Source organism: Anthonomus grandis, chromosome 1 (assembly GCF_022605725.1).
Source record: "Anthonomus grandis grandis chromosome 1, icAntGran1.3, whole genome shotgun sequence".
Lineage (NCBI taxonomy): Eukaryota > Metazoa > Arthropoda > Insecta > Coleoptera > Curculionidae > Anthonomus > Anthonomus grandis.
The window spans coordinates 49,477,400-49,500,350 of record NC_065546.1 but is presented as its reverse complement, the minus strand read 5'-3'; the positions used below and the strand labels follow the sequence as shown (position 1 = coordinate 49,500,350).

The following is a 22,951-nucleotide window of genomic DNA, read 5'->3' as shown; positions in this document are numbered from 1 at the left end:
TGTTCGTTTACCGACGACGGGTGCATATTCCAGCTCGGAAGTGGATCCCTATCGAGAATATTTTACCGCAAAGTTTGCGCCGTCGAGACGATAAAACACCAGTGTTATTGCCCAATAAAAGTAAATGTCGTAACGTCGCCGTTTCGCTACTACTAGGTAAATTAAGTTTTTGTTACGATCCAATAGCTGGCCATTTCGTTAGCAGTTCAGAAAATATAGTGGATATTTTAAAAGATATATTTTATTTAAATAGATCGACAGGTTTTCAAATATTACTGTTATTATTGGAAAATCCTTCTTTTCCTTTGAGTGTTACAATCTGGTGTAGTAGATCTAATGCCTATTTGACCAACAAAGTTATTTCGTCGTTCTATTTGCCAGATATTTGGGTATTTGGAAAGTTCCTTTAAAAAAAGTCAGGATGTATTTATTACTTATCAAGAAAATAGAACAATATGATTGAAGACTTCAATAGTTTTTTCTAAATTAAATTAAAGCTAACGATTTTTTTTACAAAGATTGCTTTAAATATATCAAATATGTTAACCACATGGCATTTTCTTATTTTTCAGTTTTGGTTATTAGGTTTGTTTACTTGGTTGTCAATATAACTTATAAGATAATTTTATAGTCATAGCACGGATATAAGAGCAAAGATAAAAAAAGTTGAAAAAGCTACTGCTACTGACGAAATAATATTGAGAATTTTATCCCATCGTAACCAGGGTAACTATTTCCTTATATAAAATGGTCCACTCTGTAATAAATCTTTTAACAAAATGGTAAACAAGCATCTCATTTTATAAGATTTGCATGAGTTTTTAGCTAGTTAAAATGAAGATAACACACATGATAGAAATCTTGAGGGTTACAATATTAATCACGATATGCTGTGTGGGACGTGCAAAATCATGTTTTATTTAATTTCGAGCAACAGCAACAAATATAGCTGAATTAAAATATGATAGTTTAAATAATTTAATTTAATAATTGGTCAAGTATTAATTTGTCAGTTTTTTTATACAGAATTGAAATTAATCACAAAAAATAAAACTAATAACGAAGTTACTTAGGGATTACTTGGAACTTATTTTTTATATTTATTTGGACTATTTCTTTTAATCTTTAATAAGTTAATTGGTTACCGTTTATATACAAAATTTTCAAAATTGTTTCTATTTGTTTGACCTTAATCTTACTCACCGAATTTACTACTCTTTATAAGATTTAAAAATTAAAATTCTGGTATTCACAGAATTTTCAATTCGTTTTCATAGTTCTTTCGGAGTATTTACTGCTCCGTTATGATACATTCACCGACTCTCTCAAATTACCGCTGAACAAAAAAAATTGCAAGGCGTTAAATCTGGGGAGCGAGAAGGCCAAGAAATGAGTTTATTACGCTCTATCTATTTGGGTACTTATTATGTAGATGTTCAAGAACTTCTCGCCTAAAATGTAGTGCATGTCCGTGATGTAGAATCCACACATTCTCATATTTGGAGAAACATTTGCTAATAACTATAGCAGATTGTGTCGAAATCTAAATAAATTTAACCGGTCAGTCAAGATGGAAAAAATAAGGTCCAATAGACATGTCATTTATCACGTTAGCCCAAATATTTAATGCAAATCTATATTGAAAATAAATATACTGATAAGGGAAATGATAAGAATTTTGCAGAACGTTGATGAAAACGTCACTGGATAGTAACCCAATGGCCTCCGTGCCTCAATGTCAAATTAAGACTTTCTTGAATAGAAGTTAGAAATGAAAAGAATGGTAAATGGAATTTTAAAAGAGTTGAAACGAAAGTTATGAATAGGCGGAGTTAACTGTTTTATTCCAGTTTTCTTAAAAAAAAATCAAGCTCAACCTTGTTCTTAGTGGATCTACTTTGTGATCGTGATATAATTGTGTAACTCATAATACCGATCGGCCAGAATATTAAATAGTGTGCTAAGTACAGGAAGCGGTTATTTCATTGATCAAACCCCTTTAGATATAAGTACGAACGTTTTGAAATTTTGTTCATTTAGAGCTACACTTTTAATATAACGTCAAAAAATACAGTTTTCGTTAATTTTAGAGCTTAATCGAAAATTTCATGGCCATACCTATTTTGATTTTCGATATTTTTTTTTCATGGGATTTTTATTTCCGACTGACAGTCCTTGCTAGATATTAAAATATTTTTTGTCAATTATTCTTTTATATGCCATATTGATTTTTTTATGTATTTCTTTATTACTGTTGATCCGATTTGAACTCAGTATAATGCACGTAAGATGCAACTATTTAAATGTGTTTTCATTTTAACGCGATATGTCACCTTTAAATGCCATTTCTAATTTGTTGGTGAATACACTATAACGCAACTATATATATATCACATTATGCACAAAATGTTATCTAAAGCATGATAACCTAAAAACTTATCCTCACTTTCCTCCTAAATAATTTTCGGGCCTCCAGTTAACCGTATCTAACTATTTTTGATAATTATAGCTTATTCAACTTTGTAAAACCAAACTGGTCTCCATGGACTACAAGTATACATGCGTGACCAAAATTATATTTATCTATCATTCTATCTGTCTGTTGTATCATTGTACTAGGACTCAATAATCTTCTTTTGATGATTGCTTTAACTTATTTAGGTCTTTCCAAGTCATAGCCCTATAGGAGTTAGATAACTTGCATCATTTTATGAGCCACACCACACATACATAATTTTTTAGCAAAAAACAAAGTTGAAGTAAAGTTTTCGATATTTACTCTAAGCCATTAAATATTCAATAGTCAATTCAATATGGTCACAACAGTCTAGTTGATTAACTTTAAGAATAATTAAATTGTTTGATACCTGCAAATTTGAAGGAGCACGGAAATATTTACATAATGACCCTAGGATTTACATGGTGATAAATAAATATCATATAATTTATCATATTTCGTCAAAAATAAATGATATATTCTCATAGTAACTTATAATCGACAATTTGGACTAAAGCAGAGTAGTGTTTTTCAACTAAACTTTCAGTATTAAAAAAATCTATTTTATTGTATAATTATCCAAAACTAAAGTTTTTCAGGTAATAAAGGTATTAACCCTTTTACTATAGAATTATTGGTAAAGTGCAAATAGACTGTAGGCAAATGCTAACATCGGACGAACGGAACCAACACCACCGAAATAAAAATTTCTTCTTCTTCTTCTTTTCTTTTCCGATCTATATTTCGGTGGTGTTGACGGAACTCGATTAAATTTGTTAATGAATGAAATCTCTTAATGAAAATGAATGGCAAATTGAGAGACAAGGAGGGTAACTAATTAAAAAATATTTTGTTTTTCGAAATATTTACATACTCTTTTAGCAAATGATGTGTTGTGGGCAGAATTTTTTTTTTAACAACTATGTATCATTTGATTTCCCTGTGGCTCAATAGCCAAATTATAAATGAATACAATAATGAACGGATTATCATAGAAAAAAGAGCCAATGAATAAATAGGTGAAATTAAGTGTTTTATATAAGTTTTCTTAAAAAAAGATGAAAGTGACTGGAAGTTAAATGTATACCCATCTTCGTTCTTTCTCATTTTAACGATAATTAACAATTGAGTTCAAGCATGTTCCCAGTGCGCCTATTTTGTATTTGTCATATAATTGTATAACTCATGATACCGATCTGCTAAAATATTAAATAGTGTGCTAAGTAAAGGAACCGGTATTTTATTGACCATATTATTATCCCTTGGGACATTGAAATTTTAAGGACGTTTTAAAATTTCGTTCATTTCGATTTAATTTTTGATTTTTTTTTCTTGGAATCGACAAATCGGTCTAAAGCAAATTAGTCTTTTTCCATTTTAACAAATGTACAAATAGTTGTTTCTGGTTTGTAGATTACTTTATCATTTAAGTTATTTAAGAATTAGATATAAATCTTCACTTATCCAGCAAAAACTAAAGTGGAAGGTAAGTTTGTTCTAAGCTGACGGTTTGTTATATTGACGGTGTCGCGCTTAGACTAAAGCGGGGATTTGCCTAAAATTTATTTTGTCGAAAACGGAAGCTTCTTTGCTATGATTTCCTTAAGAGAAAATATGGTATATTTAAGTGAGTTTTGTGACAGTGGAACCTATGGATCAGGCATTCTTGAGTGGGGTTGTTTGGTCATAATAATTATAGCTTCTGATGAATTTATCCAAAAATCACCCAGAAGAGAACAATAAAGAGGCTTAGGTGTCTAGTTATCTTACCTCTATATTGAGTATGCAAATAAAGTTAAAGCGCTTATATTTAAATTAGATTTGTTTGTGATCTGTTATTATTAAGTTGTTTGTTTAAGATTTAATCGACTTGTAGAGGTTTTTAGTTTTTGATATCTTAAATAATGTTATGGAACTTATGTAAATTCAGTAAGTAGATGAGATGGGTAAGTTAGTTTGTAGTGAAAATTTGAAATTGCGTGTTTTAGATGAATTTTGTAACGCAACTCAACCCAAATTAACTTATTCATTATTATTAAGAAACACACTCGTTTTATAATAATCATACTTTTTCAAATTTTTAACCTCAGATTTGAATACTTTCTCACATCCCGCATTGTCTATCTTATTTTGGATTTTTTCTAATATAAACAACAAAACTTGAACTAAATATAACTGGAAACAGTGACTGGATACCTACTATAAAATAAAATATTATAAAATCTATGAAAAATACGTTTTATCTTACATTTTTATAACTCTATGAAAGATTTCTCATCTATAAAAAGTCTTTGACTTTAGGATAGAACACATTCTGGAAAATGGATGTTCTCATGAAATTGGGTTAAATTAGTGCAGATGAAAGGGCCGTTTTAGCTATTAAAGACAGAATGAGTTTATTATCAGCTTCCTAATTATCAACTTTCAATTTTATTTCTTTCTAACCAATAGTTTTCTTATAAAGATTACTAACTTATATTTCCTGTAAAAGATGACGATAGGTTGCAAGCATATAAAAACATAGATTGCAAGGCCTAAGAATAACGTACATATTCTTGATCAAATGGTGAACAAGCCTTTACCTAACTCCAATTATCGATTAAACAAGATTCATTTCTTTGGTTTCTGCTTCGTTTATTTAATCTGTACATGAATATGAAAATCTTATTTTTGTTGCAAAGGAAATAGTTGAAAATTAGTTTTTAAAAACTTTTGAATAATAAAACCCAAAATACGTAATAACTATTTATTTTTAATACCATCACATTTATTTACAAATTTGTAGATTACTTTACAAACACATCACATTCTTATAAAATTAATTATTTTTACAGTTTTAGTCTATATTTTACATTTGATATGACAAACTTGTATACATGCCTATACCTTTCAATGTATATAAATGGTAAGAAAATTATACGTATACTGATTCTAGATTTTAAAAATTGGTAATAGCATCATATTTTAACTAATAAGGTCCCCAAATGGCTCAATTATATACATGTAAAAAATAGTTTAGAAAATTATTTCAGTAGATGCTGAAATTAATTTACTGACTTATTATTAGATTTATTGATTGACTTTCAAGATGCTGCACTTTCTCAGCACCAAATAAAATTTCTCAATTTTTTCTTAATTATATCGTATCGTAATCGTAAAATCAGAAAATCAAATCATATATTAGATTGATTGTTAGATTCGATTCGAAGTTTTCAGTTGAATCCAAATAGATTCAATTGTTAAAAAACATGCCTGATATGTTATTTGAGTAAAACATCTTTTGTTCTCCTACATCATTGGTAAAGTAATTTATTCTCATATGGGCTCTTATTAATGCTAATTTATTTATGTTAATAAAATTACAAAATATCTTAGAAATGTGATAAAAAACTATGAGAAAAATATAAATGGGAAATTACGAAACCCCTATTATGGATTTACATTAAGTCCATAGGAAGTATTTTAGGATATATAAATAGAGGCCTTGTAGAGGTCACATAAGATTGCACCTATATGTCAACTATCAAACCTTGAAAAAAATCCTCCTCAATATAAAGAGTATATGCATACAGACCCAATTGCTGTACGTAAGTCCAAATAGTTTGTTGTTTTAAAATAAGAATATATTTGGTTTTTGGGCAAAAACCTAAAGATTTTTAATATGGCAGACATAACGTACAAGTTGTTTAATAAGTCTATAGTTCTCTAAATCTTCGTAATTTCTATTTTATAAATTGCTATGACCTTACAAATCTTTAACGTACTTGGGTAAATCCAGTTTTTTTAAAGAACAACACTACATAATATGTAAGCGGAATTATTAAATTATCTTTAATTTTTTCTAAAGATAATCGCTTAATAGCCAAAAATGTTGCTAGAAATTTTAGATTTTAATTTAATCAATTGCCTTCCTGGTTTCGATAAATCTTTCGATAGAGGCATTATTTAGGCTAAATCTCTAAATCGGAAAACTCTTGACAAAATGCATATTTAAGTATTTCAAATAATCCGAAAGTCTAACAGATGTCAGTCTTTAGTTCAGACAGTTAAACAATAAATAAAGTGTTAATTGATCCAGGCCATTAAGTATTGTTGGCCCTCTAGGTTTTAATGTAAAGATTATTAACTATCTATATTGAGATTTTGAAAAGTCTTTTTTATAGGAATATTACAGGAGTGATTCACTTGATAGACTTCAGCTGTAAATGACTCAATTTTCAGATTAAGTTGAGGTCAAATATAATTTATTATGCCTCAACCTTTTATAACATAATAATAATAATTTGTTTATTTTGTAAAACATGTAACCGATATGATAGATAAATATTCATAATTAATTTCATATTTGATTTAGAAAAAAAGAGGCAAAAACCATTTAAAAATATCAAGTAATATACTTATGGTTATAAAAGATTTAACATCTTTCGTGTTTTTAAAACAGTAGTCTTGACTTTAACGAAAAGTATGACAATTTAAATGAAACAATCTATGCAAATCCTCATTTATGGCCCAAAATAAAGCTGTGTATGGTCATAGATGTGCATAGCAGATTTTTAGATAATTAACAAGGTGATTAGTATCAATATTAAAGAGTAAAGGGGTCAAGAGTGAGCTCATCCTGCCATGTTCTGACGTTCCATCTAATCTTTCAATTAAAATCTGATGTAGTATGAATACATTCTAAACTATAATTGCACGCTCTGAAAACACAATAAAACTCAAGTTTGAAAAAGAGATTTCATGATCTATATAGTGTCAAACGAGCTGCGCATTTGCTCTCATCTGCAACCCTTATTATATCGTCAGTTATATTTAATAGTGCCATTGCACAACCAAAAACAGAGTGATACGGATGAAGAATCTTATATTGATTTAAGTGTTCAGGTATTTTTGTAAACATATGTTTTTCATGAACTTTGGATAAGCTTATGACATTGGTTGGTTATTTCTATTTTCTGTTTAAATTTATAGTTGGTCTCAAGATAATGTTGAGATATGGTTTTATAGAAAGGAAGATGGTATACTTGATTATGGCGAAATCATGTGGACGACGATCGCCTTATAAGGGAGAACATTTCAGCTAATAACTCCCTACAATATTTAAGGGATGTTAACAAACGAACAGAGAATAAAAAGAGAAATGGAAAATTAAAATACTATTTCTTAGTAGAATTTAATTAATTTACTATTAGAATAAAATACAGAAAAAGTATGAAAATAATTTGCCAATATTCTAAAGATAATTATTAAGATATAATCGGATATAATAATTTAATGAATTTCACAGTCACGAAAAATATGTTTTTTCTTAATAAGGTAAATAGAATAGTATTATTAAATATAGAGAATAATTTGTGAAGCTTTGTCATTTACTAATATAATTAAGCCATTTGCTCATTTTGGTATATTTAATTTGTTCTACGGTCTGACAAAATTAATATTACAATAAATAAATCATATAAAATAATATGATTGTCATATTACGTAAGAAATTTACATATAATTTACAAAAAATAAAAGTTATAAAATAAAAGAAAAATATTTCAAATTTATCAAAACATTTGTAATGTATATTCTACACAATGTTTATCAACAGTCATTTACATTTAAATTTACTTGCTTTTCCTAGAATTAAATTTTTTGAGGAGTACGTCTAAAAAATGTTATAAAATATTGTAGTATATAACGGAATTAAAGGTTGAACTTTTACAAAGTTTTATGAATTTTTACTCTATACGACTGAAGTATAAAGGAAAAATTCTTTAAACATTTTTCATTTACATTTAAGACTGATCTTTTCAAAGCTACAGATAAATATATACTGACATTCATTATTTCACTTATTTAAACTAAATAATTTTCTAAAGTAATTTTAAAATTTGTTATTTACTTACATATAGGAAGTTAATATAAAAATATACTATACCTTTTTAATATTTTAGCCCCTAGTTAAAAAAAAATTGTCGTAAACTATATTTATTAAGGAGACAATATTCAAAGCTATTTAAGCATTTCTAATGCATATTTAACACAGCTTAGTAACATAATCTTTTTTTTTTAACTTGTAGATCTCATTAAATTAATTTTCATTAAAATTTAATACCTAATTTAAAAAAAAAAGGAAAATCTTTTATTGGAATAATGGTATTTTCAATTGATAGCTCTTACTTTTTTATTGTACTTTCATAGCAAATTCTAATATGCAAATGAGTAGAAATCATAGTTTTTAAATTCATGGAATGTACATACCGTAGAATAAATATTTTGAACGCGTTTTCGAAAAGCCAAAAGAAATGACGATGAAAGAAAATAATTTATTTTGAGGCTGGATTTAAAACAGAGCAAGCAAAAAATAAATTTGCTTGAGTGAAAATTTCATTTGTTTTGTGTATATCTTTTGACTTTTAATGCCTTTGTCAATTTTGATCGAATTTTAGTTAGACTTTGGCCAGACCTGTATATATTCTCATTATAGTTGTAGGTAGTCTAAAAATAGTGATTAAATCATTTGTCTGAATAAGGTTATCCGCATATTTTTTAAATGAATAAATGTACATACAATATTTTTAGCACATAAATGTAAGCTTTTTCATAAAAATATTTTAATGACTTTATGTGTTACTACAACTACTATACTTAACCCTGTTTTAGTAGTCTTTCTGCTTTTTCAAAAAAGAAAATTAAATTGTCAATACATTTCCAAACGAGATTTCACTTTTCTGTCCCTATAGAGTTCATAGTAATACCCAAAATACAATTAGTTAAAAATTATTAATCTGAAGTTATTATTAAGTCATTAAGGAAAGTGGCAAGAAATATATGCAATTTAGTTTAAAATTGGATTAAAAATAAGTGAAAAAAATTAAAATCAATTAATCTACATAACGGCCTAAGTTTAGAGTAATAAAATAATTTCCATACTCAAAACCTGAATAAGGTCTACCTGTACATATTTCCACAGGCAGATAGGATCAGGTTTATCCATAAAGTTGGTAAAAAAATAAAGTAATAGACTATATTTGAAAAACCTCTTTTATTAAGATATTTAAATATATAGTGCATTTGCGATGAAAGGAACAAATTCATTTAATTCAGGCATTTTTTCTTCTTTTATTTTTTGGAAACATCGATTAGTATTGTCACTTGCGCGTTTTTTGCAATAAAAATCAGGCTGCCAAGCAGCGGTTTGTCAGATTGGACGTAATACACTAATGAAACATACGACATTAAAAAAGAGTAATTTGGTACAGTATTTAAGGCAACTGATGTTCAATTTGTTGTCCATTTACTTCAATGCATTTTTAATCTTAAGTCAATAAATAACTTCCAATTGCACATTTGCGGATAGATTAGTCTAATTTCTTATTGAATCCTTTACTTGAAATCATCAACATGATTTCCTCTATTCACATAAACTTTGGACTTCAAATATCCCCTTACGAAAAAATCTAATGAGGTTATATCGGGTGACCTTGGTGGCCACTCCATCGGTTCCTTTTGTCCAATCCATCTGTTCGAAAAAGTTGTAAACAGTAAATTGTCGAACGTTGATGGCAAAGTGAGGAGATACCCCGTCTTATTGAAAGCATATCTCATTGACATATCTAGTCAGGGTCTTGAGGATCAAGGAATAAAACAACTAAAATAAGAATAATTTTAAACTGTAGAAAGTTTAAGTAGCGTTCTCCATTTATTGTCTTCTAAAAAAAAGTTCAACAAGTAATATGACAAATATACTCACTAATGAATGACAAACGTTGCCAAGTAGGTTCTAAAATTGAAAACTATTAATTAAAAAATAATAAGAACTACTTAATTTCTAAAAAATCACAAAAAAAAATTAATGTTGACGTCATAAATTTTACTTGAGGCACCCTACAATTTACTAACTAAAATTTTCATTGTAAAGGACGCGGAAGTCTATTTATTTGACTTAATGTCAGAATCATGACATATACTCAAAAGCCGTGTAAAACACATTTAACGAACACAAAACATCATTTGATTTTCCACTGGGTATTTCGAATTCTAGTTTCAAAATAACAACGAAGTTAAAATTGTAAACTCAGCAGAACAACGGAAATAAAGGGTGTCCCGAAATTACATCGCAATATTTTACTAGCCGCATCTTCATCATCCGGAACGCCTAGTTGTAATCTTTTGCAATTTTCAACATTTACTATTGGTTTTATTAAAAACTGATATTGCAATCATTTTTGCCGAAATGTATACAGGGTCGTGTAAAATAAGTGGTCGGTAAAGTTTAAATTGTTGAAACTTTTTTTCTAGCAACTCCGTGATAATTTCAGTTTTAGAATTGAAAAGAACAAACATTTTTACATAAAAAAGGTGCTCTTGTCTAATTTCGATAGGAGCTTCCGTTTTCGAAAAAATTAGATGTAAATGTTTTGCAAAGAGAACGCGTAAGTTATTTTGGTAACAGTTAATACAATTAAAAAGCATCTTAAAAATTTGTTGGGGATAAACATGACCTAAGACTATCACAAATACTTTATTTAAGATCAAAAATTGTTTTTCGAGTTCAATTGTTTTTTTTAATGTAATTGAATAGGTAAAAAAAGGAATAATTAATTTATTACGTAAAAAAAAACATAAAAACACCAAACAAAAAAGCACAATATACAACAAATGTTCAAAGTGGTTTCCATTTTGCTGAAGACACAATCTTGCCCTACGCGTTATTGCGCGAGTAGCCCTTAAAACAAAAAATGGATTTCTCTTTATTTCATTAAAAGCCCAATTAATCCTTTGCATCAGTTGTTCATGGGTATTTATCTCCACGGCATATACCAACTCATTTAAATGTCCCCATAAATAATAATTTAACGAAGTTAAATCTGGAGATCGAGGGGGCCAATTTATAAGACCACCTCGACCAATCCAACGTTTCGTGTGAAAGTGGCTTCGTCCGTCCATAAAATGGAAGTAATTAAGTTTGGATTATTAATTACCCATTGACAAAATTGGATCCTCAACGGAAAATCGTCTGGCTCTAAATCTTGGACCCGCTGGTAATGAAACGGATGTAACCCTTGGGATCTTAGCATTTTCCCAATCTAATAAAAATTAAATTACTATCGTAACAATAAGTAATTTTTTTTAATTACTTACTATAGAGCGAGGGATATATGTGGCTCTTGACACATTTCTTATATTTTTTCTTCAAAAACATTTAAAACATTTTCTAAATTATAATCTTCTTGTGGTCTGCCTTGTCCACGAGCTCTTTGAAAACTTCCGTTATTGCATAAATTTCGGTAAGTGTTTATAAAAACTTGACGATCTGGAACATGTCTTAGGGGAAATCTTCGGCGATACAGATAGCCGCTAAAGAACTACCATTACACAAACCACAAACAAAATGCATGTCAGCTAACTCTTGATTTGTAAATCTATCCATAATTTTTGAAAAATGAATCGAAAAAAACTAATTTACTTTGCCAAAGCAAATTTAAAAAATGTGAGATGTCAACAAAACGTTAAACAAAATTTAACAAATAAACTAATTGTCAACAAACACAGCCAATATTTTACAAGATGTTATTTGTAGTTACTTTTTGAAATACAAATTCATGATTTAATAATAATTGATTTTTTCGAAAACGGAAGCTCCTATCGAAACTAGACAAGAGCATCTTTTTTATGTAAAAATGTTTGTTTTTTTTTTTAATTCTAATACCAAAATGATCACGGAGTTGCTAGAAAAAAAGTTTTAATAATTTAAACTTTACCGACCACTTATTTTACACGACCCTGTATACATTTTGGCAAAAATGGTTGCAATATCAGTTTTTAATAAAACCAATATTAAATATTGAAAATTTCAAAAGATTACAACTAGGCGTTCCGGATATATTAACAAAAAACCATCTTTAACATGATTCATAAAACACCCTGTAACTTAAAAACGATGCACTTTTGAACCATACAGTATATGGACTTTTTGTCTTATTTTTAGATAAAGATGCGGCTGGTAAAATATTGCAATGTAATTTCGGGACACCCTGTATAGAGAAAAAAGGTGTGGTTAATAAAATTCTTTATATTTTGTTTATTATAAAAGATACAGTAACCAAGGTGAAGATAGAATTTGATCAAGAATTTAAAGATAAAGTGAAAATTCTTCTAGACCCCCTACATTAAATGATATATTGAATGAGTCAACAATCAAGTTTTCCATGTTTATGTTGGGTCAGTATAATTAATTAAATGCATTGAATTAAGTGGACAATAAATTAAACATTAACTGTAATAAATCTAGAATAAATTTTTATGTTTTAATTTCATATGTTTCGTTAATCTGTTACGTCATATTTGACAAACTATTCTACCTGACGCACCCTAAATAGAAATGTTTTAATTTAAAAAATGCGCAAGTGATAATACTAATCGATGTGAATCCATTTTATTGCCATTCTTGATACCTTAACTATTTAACCTATTGTTTTTGAATAGTAATTAATTAAACTTTTAAACAAAATTTCACTTAATTCCCTTTTCTTTTAATATTATCCCTAAAGAGTGTTGATAATGATTTACTGAAAAGAAGGATAGAAAATTCCTCGTCGACAAATATTTTTTTTTTCAGTTCCTAGGGGCTAAAATATTAACTGTAATATATTCTAAAATTGACTTCCGGTATAAAAATTAGGTAAGCTAAATTAATAGAAAATTTGTAGGCAGAATTGTTTAAATATTGCAGTTATTGCTTATTCATAAAAAAAAACATTATTACTTAAGTAAGTGAATTGTGAGCCAGGATGGAAAAATATGAAGAGGATAGTAAGGAAGCACATTCTTAAGTAACACTGATATCCCATAAAACCAAAACTTTAACAATATAATACTGTTTCACCATAAATATATATAATTACATCATTAAACATACAATCACTGATAAACGAAACAATAAAGGTAACACTCTGAAATTTCCGCTAAAAGAATTGATATAATTTACGTCCTGTAGCAGTCTCGAGTCCGCCGTTTTTCCTTTTGAGTCTGAAACACAAAAGAAATAAAACAGTGTTATTTATTTGCTTACAATATAATTGATATCCTATATTTCATATAAAGAAAAATGTTTAAAAGAATGGCACAATAACAAAAGAAGCATTTCCACTTGACGGAGGATTATAATTTTGCTTTTGCGAACAATGCGTACTCGACCCTTCTGTTAGGGAATATTTCTTTAGCATACGCTCTTTCTTTTATTTGAAGCGTTAACAAATTTTTTTGGAAAACTGACATAAATTATTAGTTTTTTAATTTGTATATCTCAGTTATTTTACAGTATTTTTAAATAAATTAATTTTTGCTTTAATGGCAAACGGGAAGTTTTAAAAATAATGTATTAGGCAAAAGGTAGCATTTACGGTAATTTGTATAATTTATAAGTCTACTATAACAACTTTCAACTAACAAATTAATTTATGCAAATCGGCTCTAATAATTAATTTTATTTAATGCTTTAGGCTACAACTTGAATTTGAGATTAATTATTTATATTTAGTATACATATAATTTCGCGATGGTAAAAAAGAAGAGCGTCATTACCTGTAGAGGGTGCTAAATGTGATTCGAAAGTAGCAAATTTTATTGCTATATGATAACTATTAGAGAGACAAAAAATTAAATAGAAATAGTTTTAGACAATTATATTTAAAAATAAATGCCGTTTAATTTGCAATTAAGAAACTTAAAAAAATATATATTTTTTTTAAATACCCAGTAGTTTCCCTACAAAACAATATTTTTAGAATGATTTTATGATTTTTTAAAATAAGACATTTTATTGAAGATTACAAATAGGGGAAGTCTTTATCTCCAAGAAAAATGCATGTAGGTCACTTAGGTAAATGTATTATGCATTTCGGCTGTGTAAACAACCATCATCAGATACTAAAATAAAATACAGGTAATTTAAGACAATTTTAAAAAATAGCTTATTCGCCATAACAATATAGTATCTGATGATGGCTGTTTACACAACCGAAATGCATAATACATTTACCTAAGTGATCTACATGCATTTTTTTTGGAGATAAAGACTTCCCCTATTTGTAATCTTTATATACACATTCTCCTACAAAGTATGGACTTCTATTCAACTAGATATTTTATTTACAATATCTCTGTTTTTGACACCGTCGACTTTTGTTTTTTTTTTAATTAATAAGATCTACATTATAAGAGTTAAATATAATTGTATTATAAATTTATCTGCCTAATAAAAAACAAAAATTATAAAAGATCATATTAAATTAATCTCTAAATTACTTTATTTTATATGGCCTACGATTCTGATTTAGTAAAATATATTTATTTTATTTTAAAATCGACCTTAAAATAAAGATAGGAAAAAATGTAACTGATTTTTTAGAATTTCGGATTTTTGACATAAGAATTTGGAATTAATCTAACTTAGATATATTATTGCATCTTAACTTAGTGATATCCGCACTCAAGACATGAGTGGACGAGACCGGTATACATACTCTTATAAGTTGAGATAGCTTAACATAAATTAATTAAGCAATTGTATAAATGGAATTATCCGTATATTTCTTGGCAATTTAGTTTTTAATTTAATAAATATTTCCTAAAATCGGCTTTCTTAGTTATAATATTTTATTGTGTAAAGAGATTTGATCTTTTATAAGATGGCGTTAAAAATATATAAGAAGCAAATTGGCAGCATTCCAAAATTTAAATTTTTTAATTAACATAATTTATAATATTTTTAAAATTATTATTGCGAAAAAATTATCTTAATAACTGTAATTTTTTGTATTGTGTTAATTATATATTGTCTATGGTTTTGAATCATCTTATTTATAAAAGAATTATTTGTTTCCTAGTAAACAATGCGCACCAGTACCGCCTACCAAGATCTTCAATATTTAATTTTTTTAAAGTTTGAAGCTTGATATTTTTAAAACCGTTTTAGTAAAAGTAATTAAACCATATATATTTAAAATCAGTAAATTTTTTAAATGGAAAACTTTACCAATCAAGAATTGGCGAATATGCATTTGGCATACGGAGCAACAAACTGCAATGCACGAGTAGCATCGCGGTTGTATCATGAACGTTATCCCGAACGACAGCATCCTGGATACAAAAAGTTTATTGCGGTTCATCGGCGGCTCGTTGAGACAGGCATGTTTAAGACCAAGATGCATGATACTGGTGTTGGTCGAACCGTAAGAACGGTCGAATTTGAAGAAGAGGTGCTTCAGCGAGTTGCCGATGAACCATCAAATAGTGACGTCGCTAAAAATATGAATACGAGTAACGCTTCTGTCTGGCGGGTACTACACGAGCAACAACTCCATCCTTACCACTTCCAGAAAGTTCAAGGTATGACTACAGCCGATTATCATCCTAGAGTTCAATTTTGTCGATGGCTTCTGGATCACATCATTGCACAACCAAATTTTTTACGATATGTTTTGTGGACCGATGAAGCCTCTTTCACAAGAGACGGTATTTTTAATAGTAGGAATAGCCATGTTTGGGACGAAGAAAATCCTTATGCAATTTTTCCAAGAAAACTGTCAACGTATGGGCAGGCATTTTTGATGATTATTTAATTGGGCCATACCTTTTACCGGAACGGTTAACAGGACCTATTTATCTGCGTTTCTTGGAGGAAGTTCATTCAGAACTCCTTAAAAATGTTCCACTAAACGTTAGACAGCAAATGTGGTTTCAGCATGATGGAGCGCCGGCTCACTTTGCTGTACAAGTACGCGAGTATTTGGCTCAGCGGTTTGGGCACCGTTGGATTGCCAGAGGTGGAGCAGTTTCTTGGCCTCCTAGGTCACCCGATTTAACGTCGCTCGATTTTTTCTTGTGGGGACATGTAAAGTCTTTAGTCTACGAATCTTCAGTAGAATCAGAGCTAGACTTAATTGGACGAATAACAGCAGCATTTGAAATAATTTAAAACGAGGATCAAATTTTTAGTGTAGTCCGCCGAAATCATGTGCGGCGCTTAAATCGGTGTATTGAGGTTGGAGGAAGACATTTTGAAGAATTGTTGTGATGGTATCATATACAAAAGGTAAAAATAAATGCATCAGATCCTATTTAGGTATTTAATATTTTTTCTAAATTTAAACGCGTCTTAGGCCCCTAGTGGCGTAGTGACACATTTCCGGACATGGGTTCCTATACTCAAATGGATTCTACTATTGCACTGAACAACCCCTAGAAGTTTGATCCCATAGTTCTGAAACACCCTGTATAAGGAAAGACTCTGTATATGTAAAACTCATAAATACATATTAAAGTGATGGTATTTTAGACAATATTAAATAGCTAAATTACCTTTTATAATAAATATCAGTTACACTTACCGCCATTTTTTGACAACATGGAAGGTTTCGGTATCCCTGTAAAATAGATTATATTAAAATGCAATAGTAAAGTACTAAAAAATTACCAGCGTTTCCTACATATTTATTTTGTATGATAATCGTGCTTTTTTTTTGAATGTTTAATAATAAACTTACTAAAAAGTTGTAATGTCCCATCAGTCTCTCCTAGCTGATTTTTGGCGACGCATTTATATTTTCCATAATCTGAATTTGATACGCTGGAAATTATTATTTTCATGTAGGTTTTGTATGACTGTATCTCTTGGTGGATATCGTATTTTACACCTAAAATTAATGGTTAAAATAATACATTTTATAATATTAATTAAAATTTATTTTATCGTTTTTAAGCCTTATGCTTGTAAAATTTAGCCACTTCTTCTGGAACTTCTTACTATGGGAAAGAAAATAAAAGTAAATAAATATAATACTTTAAGCTTTGGCAGACCTACAAATTAATTATTATATAATTATAGGGAAATTTAAATTTTAAAAAAGGTTGACAATTTTGGTGGGTATTTTAAATATCGTTACAATAATGCAAAATCTTTACTATTTTTAAATTACAGGGTTATTTGTATAGATCTTTAAATTTTACGACGTTTTGACATAGAATCACTATCGTCATTAAATTTTTGTGAAGTGTTTAAGTATGATTTATCAAATAAATTGAGCAAACATTTAATTTAAAAAATCAGTATTATTTTTCATATTTTGCTTTATTTCCCATGGAATTAAAAATACCTTGATAAGGTGTACATATTTGGAAATTCCCTATATTATTAATATGGACTGTAAAGAGCACTTAACCTAATAATTTATAAATACCTTTTTACCTTTATGTGAAATTATGATCCCATTTTCAGTAGTCCAATAATTAATCGATCTTGGCCAGGCCTCAGAGTGACACTCTAAAATAACTTTTTGGCCTTCATATGCTCCTACAAGTTGATTTTTGATCCATATGTTTGGGGGAACTATAAACACAATAAACATTATTTAACGTGGTATTAATTAATTGATATAAAAGGAAAAACTAGGGAAAACTATGAAATAACACAGGAGTGACCTAATAATAAGACTTAAATGTCCAAAGAGTTTTTTTAAGTCACTGACAATTCTATAAACTGTAAATAAGCCACCCTCAATAATATATATTGAATTGAAATAAAAACAATTTGACGTTGGAGAGATTTTTTATAATTATGCATAACTTTAATGGACAGGGTGACGCAATGAAAAAGGACGAAATTTGCCTAACCAATTATTTTCCACGTATTATATTCTTAAATAACATTTAAAAATAAAATGATGTAACATAATCAATAGTAGAAATATTAATAGAATATATAGGGCTATAAAAAAACCCTAAATATAATTATTTTTTTATAAAAAAATACATAAAATATACATCTTGAAAAAATAATTTATTATTATTAAAAATAAATTATACGCAGGTCATTTACACATTATTTTTCAAAATAAAGTACTTTTTTCTGTTCTTATCTTAGGATTAATTTTAAAAATAGCAGAACAGAGAAAACATTTTCAAGAAGTTTGAAACTAAAGTAATAGCCCGTAAAGTTTTCCTATATAAGTATTTTAACCTGTTAGGTTTATATTTTAGACTGTACCTAAAATAGAGAAAAATGGCGTATAAATTTTCCTTCAATCTTATCTGACGCATAAAAATATGCTTTTTATATAATTCTTTCTAGCAAAAATTATATGTTAGCCCCCTAGTTACTATTTAATATAGATTTTAAGTTTAATAATGTTTAAATTATCATAACAATTATTTTATTGCGTTAATTATGTGGTTAGATTTAATTGATCATATAAATAACATTTATAGCTTTTTATACAGGTCAAGTTTTTATTTGTCGCTTACAGTAAAATGGCTTATTTCGAAAATATCCTTCTTAAATATAAAACATTGTCTAGTAGCCATTATTACTATATTTCGATGTTTGATTTTTCAGAATCAATAGTCAACTTTTTTTATTCTAATCATTTCCTACTTGTATTTCCTCACTTAATCTCACTATCGCATGTTAATACTAAGAAAAATGTCGTTTAAAAAATACCAAAACAAAAATAATTATATACCCATTTCTGTTGAGTACACGTAACTATTAAACTCAGAAGGGTGTACAAAATTTTTTTCTCTGGAATTTCTTTCTCTGGAAATAATGAGTTAAACAGGGGTAAACTTATATAAAAATTATTTCAATTTAATTAAGTTTAATAATGAATGAAGATTGTTTTCAAAAAAAATTAATTTCTTACAAAGAGTTTTGGGCCCTTAAGTTATGTGCATATACCTTTGAACCAAGACAGTTCTTTTTGCAAAGTTTTCCAACGTGAAAAACAGAAATAAGTTTAACAGAAAGTTTTATAAATTTTAGTCCACTTTATACAGTATATACAGTTGTTAAAAAGTTTGCGTTTTTGTATAGTATAAGAAGTACAAATAGTATCCATTTAAGTTATGCATATTTTGTTTAGTTTAAATTGTTTTTTCTAAGTCAGAGGTCCACTCCTATAATGATTTTAATTGAGTAATGGTAATAACAAGTTTTTTTTTCAATTCAGTTTATTTTATTTTTATACAGTGGATTTTGTTTTGCCAAGTATTGGTTTTTATGCATTCTAGACATGACTGGGCATTTGTATAAAAAAAGTTGTAATTTTTGTTAACACAATAATTAATTATACCATATATTATTTTTTTATTTAAGAACTTTTTTATTTAAGAACTTAAATTTCTAATTAATCCAATAAAAACTTTCAATGTAATTAATAATTAATGACTGCCTTTCAGATGTATATATACAAAACTGCCTAGTACAACGATACAGACTTGAAATTTAGCTATGTAATTAGAAAAAAAAGAATAATTATATAAGATTTTATCGCGAATAAAAACAAGATATGTACTTAAGATTTATAACTATATTATAAAAAAAGCAAATAAATTCATAGAGATAATAAATATTTCTTGATCACTTAAACTGACTAAAGACGAAGTTTGATCTATATTAGTGAAAGTGACCTAAATAATTAGGTAGCCGAAATTTCATTAAAAGAATTCATTACTATAATAGCATTACTGTGCCTTAGTACACATACACTACCGGCCAAAAGTGAAGAAACATTTACAAATTTAACAATAACATCTTAACATATAAGATATTATTTTACATTTTTAGTAGAAAATATTTAGCTCTATTACTGCAGCATAAAAACGCATCCTTCTTGTTTGTATTTACCTTATCAGTTGATCAAAAAATTATTTATGCTATTTTATGCGGACAAAAGTGAATAAACATTCCAAACAAATCTTATTTGGTATTTAAAGTGATTATTTATCATTAGTTTGATCTTAACATTGAGTGTTAAACTGTTATATACGATTTGTGCAAAATGCCTCGCGGAATAGATCTGAATATTGATCTCCGAAAATTAATTGTTTCAAAATTTCAAGCTGGTATAAAACAAAGTAAAATTGCTAGGCAAATTAATCGTAATAGATCCGTTGTTTCAAAAACTATTGCTGCTTTTAAAAAATATAATAGTGTGACTACCCGTCCAAGGTATGGACGGCCAAGGAAAACGAATAAAGTTATTGAGAGAAAAATAAAAATGTTGGCAACAGAACATCCCTTGCCCGCCACAGAAATTTATAATGAAATACCTGGGGTTTCGGTATCTGTGCATACTATTCGTCGTCGTTTGACTGAATTTGGACTTTATAGCCGTCGTCCAGCCAAAAAACCATTCATTTCCAAAAAGAATAGATTGGCTAGACTCTAATTTGCACAGGAACATCTTGATTGGACAACCCAAAAGTGGAAAACGGTTCTATTTTCTGATGAAAGTAAGTTCTGCCTATTCGGATCTGATGGAATGAAATGGGTTCGTCGTCCTGCCAATACTAAACTTAATCCAAAGTACACCAGGGCAACTGTGAAACATGAAGGAGGCAATATCATGGTTTGGGGTTGCTTTTCCGGATCAGGAGTAGGACCATTAAGAAAAGTTGAAGGAAAAAGGGACAGATTTCAATTTTTAAGAATTCTTCAGAATCATATGCTTCCATACGTAGAAGAAAATATGCCGCTTCGATGGTCGTATCAGCAGGATAACGATCCGAAGCATACCGCTAAAGTAGTAAAGAAATGGTTTGAAAACAACAATGTGCCCCTTATGAAATGGCCCCCACAAAGTCGGGATCTAATCCCGATAGAAAACCTATGGGACCATTTAGATAGGACAATTAGACAAAAAAATAAAGATAAATTTAGAAACCAGGATGATTTGTTCACAGTTCTTTAAGAGGAGTGGAATTCCATTTCAGCAGATTATATTGACAGCCTAATAAATTCTATGCGAAGTCCGTGTGCTGAAGTTATAAAAAATACGGGTTTTGCTACACATTATTAGTATTTGTGTGTACAACTAACTAATACATTGTGTATAAAAAATAAATAAAAATAGTGTTTCTCCACTTTTGTCCCCTGTAAAAATAAGAATAAAATATATTAGTTGTCATTTGTTTTTTTTTTAAATTTTTTATTGAGGTACTGAAGACTAGAAACAAAATTATATTTAAAAAAAATAAAAAATTAATGATCAAATGCACTAATATAAAAATAAATACAAAAGACACTTCGTTCCTCCACTTTTCTCCGGTAGTGTATAAGCCTACCATGGCGAATCTGAGCCGACTCATCAGCATGGAAATCACAGAGAATGCTAGGTTTTTGGTGAAGGTATATCGGTAATTTCGTAATTCTAATTATAAATATTAAAGACGCCAAATGTAATACCTTTCGATGCAAACCAGTCAACCAAATTCTCTTAAATGTAGCGTTCTGTACTCCTATTTCTAACTTAGAAAAATGAAATGGTTCAAGCAAAGACAAATATCTAATTCGATGGTCTGATTAAAAACTAACATATTATATAAAACCCAATCAAAATCAAACAAATGAATAGTAAAAACTGTTTATCTTTAAAACAAGATATAATTTGAAGTGTTTAATTTTATTTTATTGCAAAATAATGTAGTTTTGTATTTATTTGAACCTCTTAACATCTCTACAATTTAAATAAGGATATTTTTTGATTGGCATTTATTGTGTCAAATATAAATTACTCGTATGTATTACTTCTTATAGGGGATCAAGAAAAAGCGAACAGATCCTTTTTAATATAATGGTATTTTAGTTTTATTAGATGTGTCAAAATCATTTAATATTATAATAAAAAAAATCGATTTAATTTTATTTGATTTATGAAAACCTGTTTTGTATACACATGAAAAATTCCGGCAATACTTACAATGTGTAACGACCATAATCCTTTTGCTAACTGACGGAGGCACCCCATTAGATGCGATGCATAAATATGCGCCCATCTCCCTTCGGTTCACCCTGGTCAGATTTAGTGACGGTCCCTCTGCCACTGCAACTAAAACCGGAAAATCATCTGCTTTTATTTTTTTTTTACATTTTACACTAAAATGAACGTCGCACTTAAATTTGTTAATTTGGCTCTTTTAAGTCGTGAATTGGACCTTTATATTCTCATTTGCCCAACCGGTGTGTATGCAGATGAAAAGATGATGAGGGAATAGGAAAATCCAAAGTAATGTTGTGTGTAATTAGAAGTTTAGGTTTGGTTTAGCTTTTTTATAATTGTCGGCTTAAACTGGCAAAAAGTTGTCAGAGTATTTTTGAACATTTTTAGAAAATAATTGTCATTTTAAGTAAATAAATTTAAAAAAAATTTTAAGTTTTGAAAAAATTATTAAAGTTATCCAGTGACAAGTATTATACAGTTTATACAGACATCATTTACTTTTTATGGTAAGAAATACGAATTTTCAAAATTTTAATTAAATATATGTATACAGCGTGTCCATTTAATATCCCGATGCTCCATTGTGGTTAAATCTTAAATCGGAGAAAACCTTTAATAGGGGGAATGGTAATTGAGTTAGAGGGACTCCTTTTTAAAATTAATTTAACTGATGCAGAGTATTCCA

The 22,951-nt window shown here is 28.5% G+C and overlaps 1 protein-coding gene across 1 annotated transcript in view; it reads right to left on the bottom strand.

Moving 5' to 3' along the window:
• Nucleotides 1-13,350: 13,350 nt before the first annotated feature.
• The window catches only part of LOC126735124 (neurotrimin-like), an 84,162-nt gene continuing 74,561 nt past the window's right edge, over nucleotides 13,351-22,951 (bottom strand). Inside the window, exons 6-10 of the mRNA XM_050439090.1 lie at nucleotides 22,246-22,374; nucleotides 17,736-17,876; nucleotides 17,035-17,184; nucleotides 16,879-16,914; nucleotides 13,351-13,516 (exon numbers count right to left, since the gene is read on the bottom strand). Of these exons, the coding sequence (XP_050295047.1) occupies nucleotides 13,389-13,516; nucleotides 16,879-16,914; nucleotides 17,035-17,184; nucleotides 17,736-17,876; nucleotides 22,246-22,374 (584 nt within the window). The 3' untranslated portion in view covers nucleotides 13,351-13,388. The remainder of the gene's footprint in view (nucleotides 13,517-16,878; nucleotides 16,915-17,034; nucleotides 17,185-17,735; nucleotides 17,877-22,245; nucleotides 22,375-22,951) is intronic.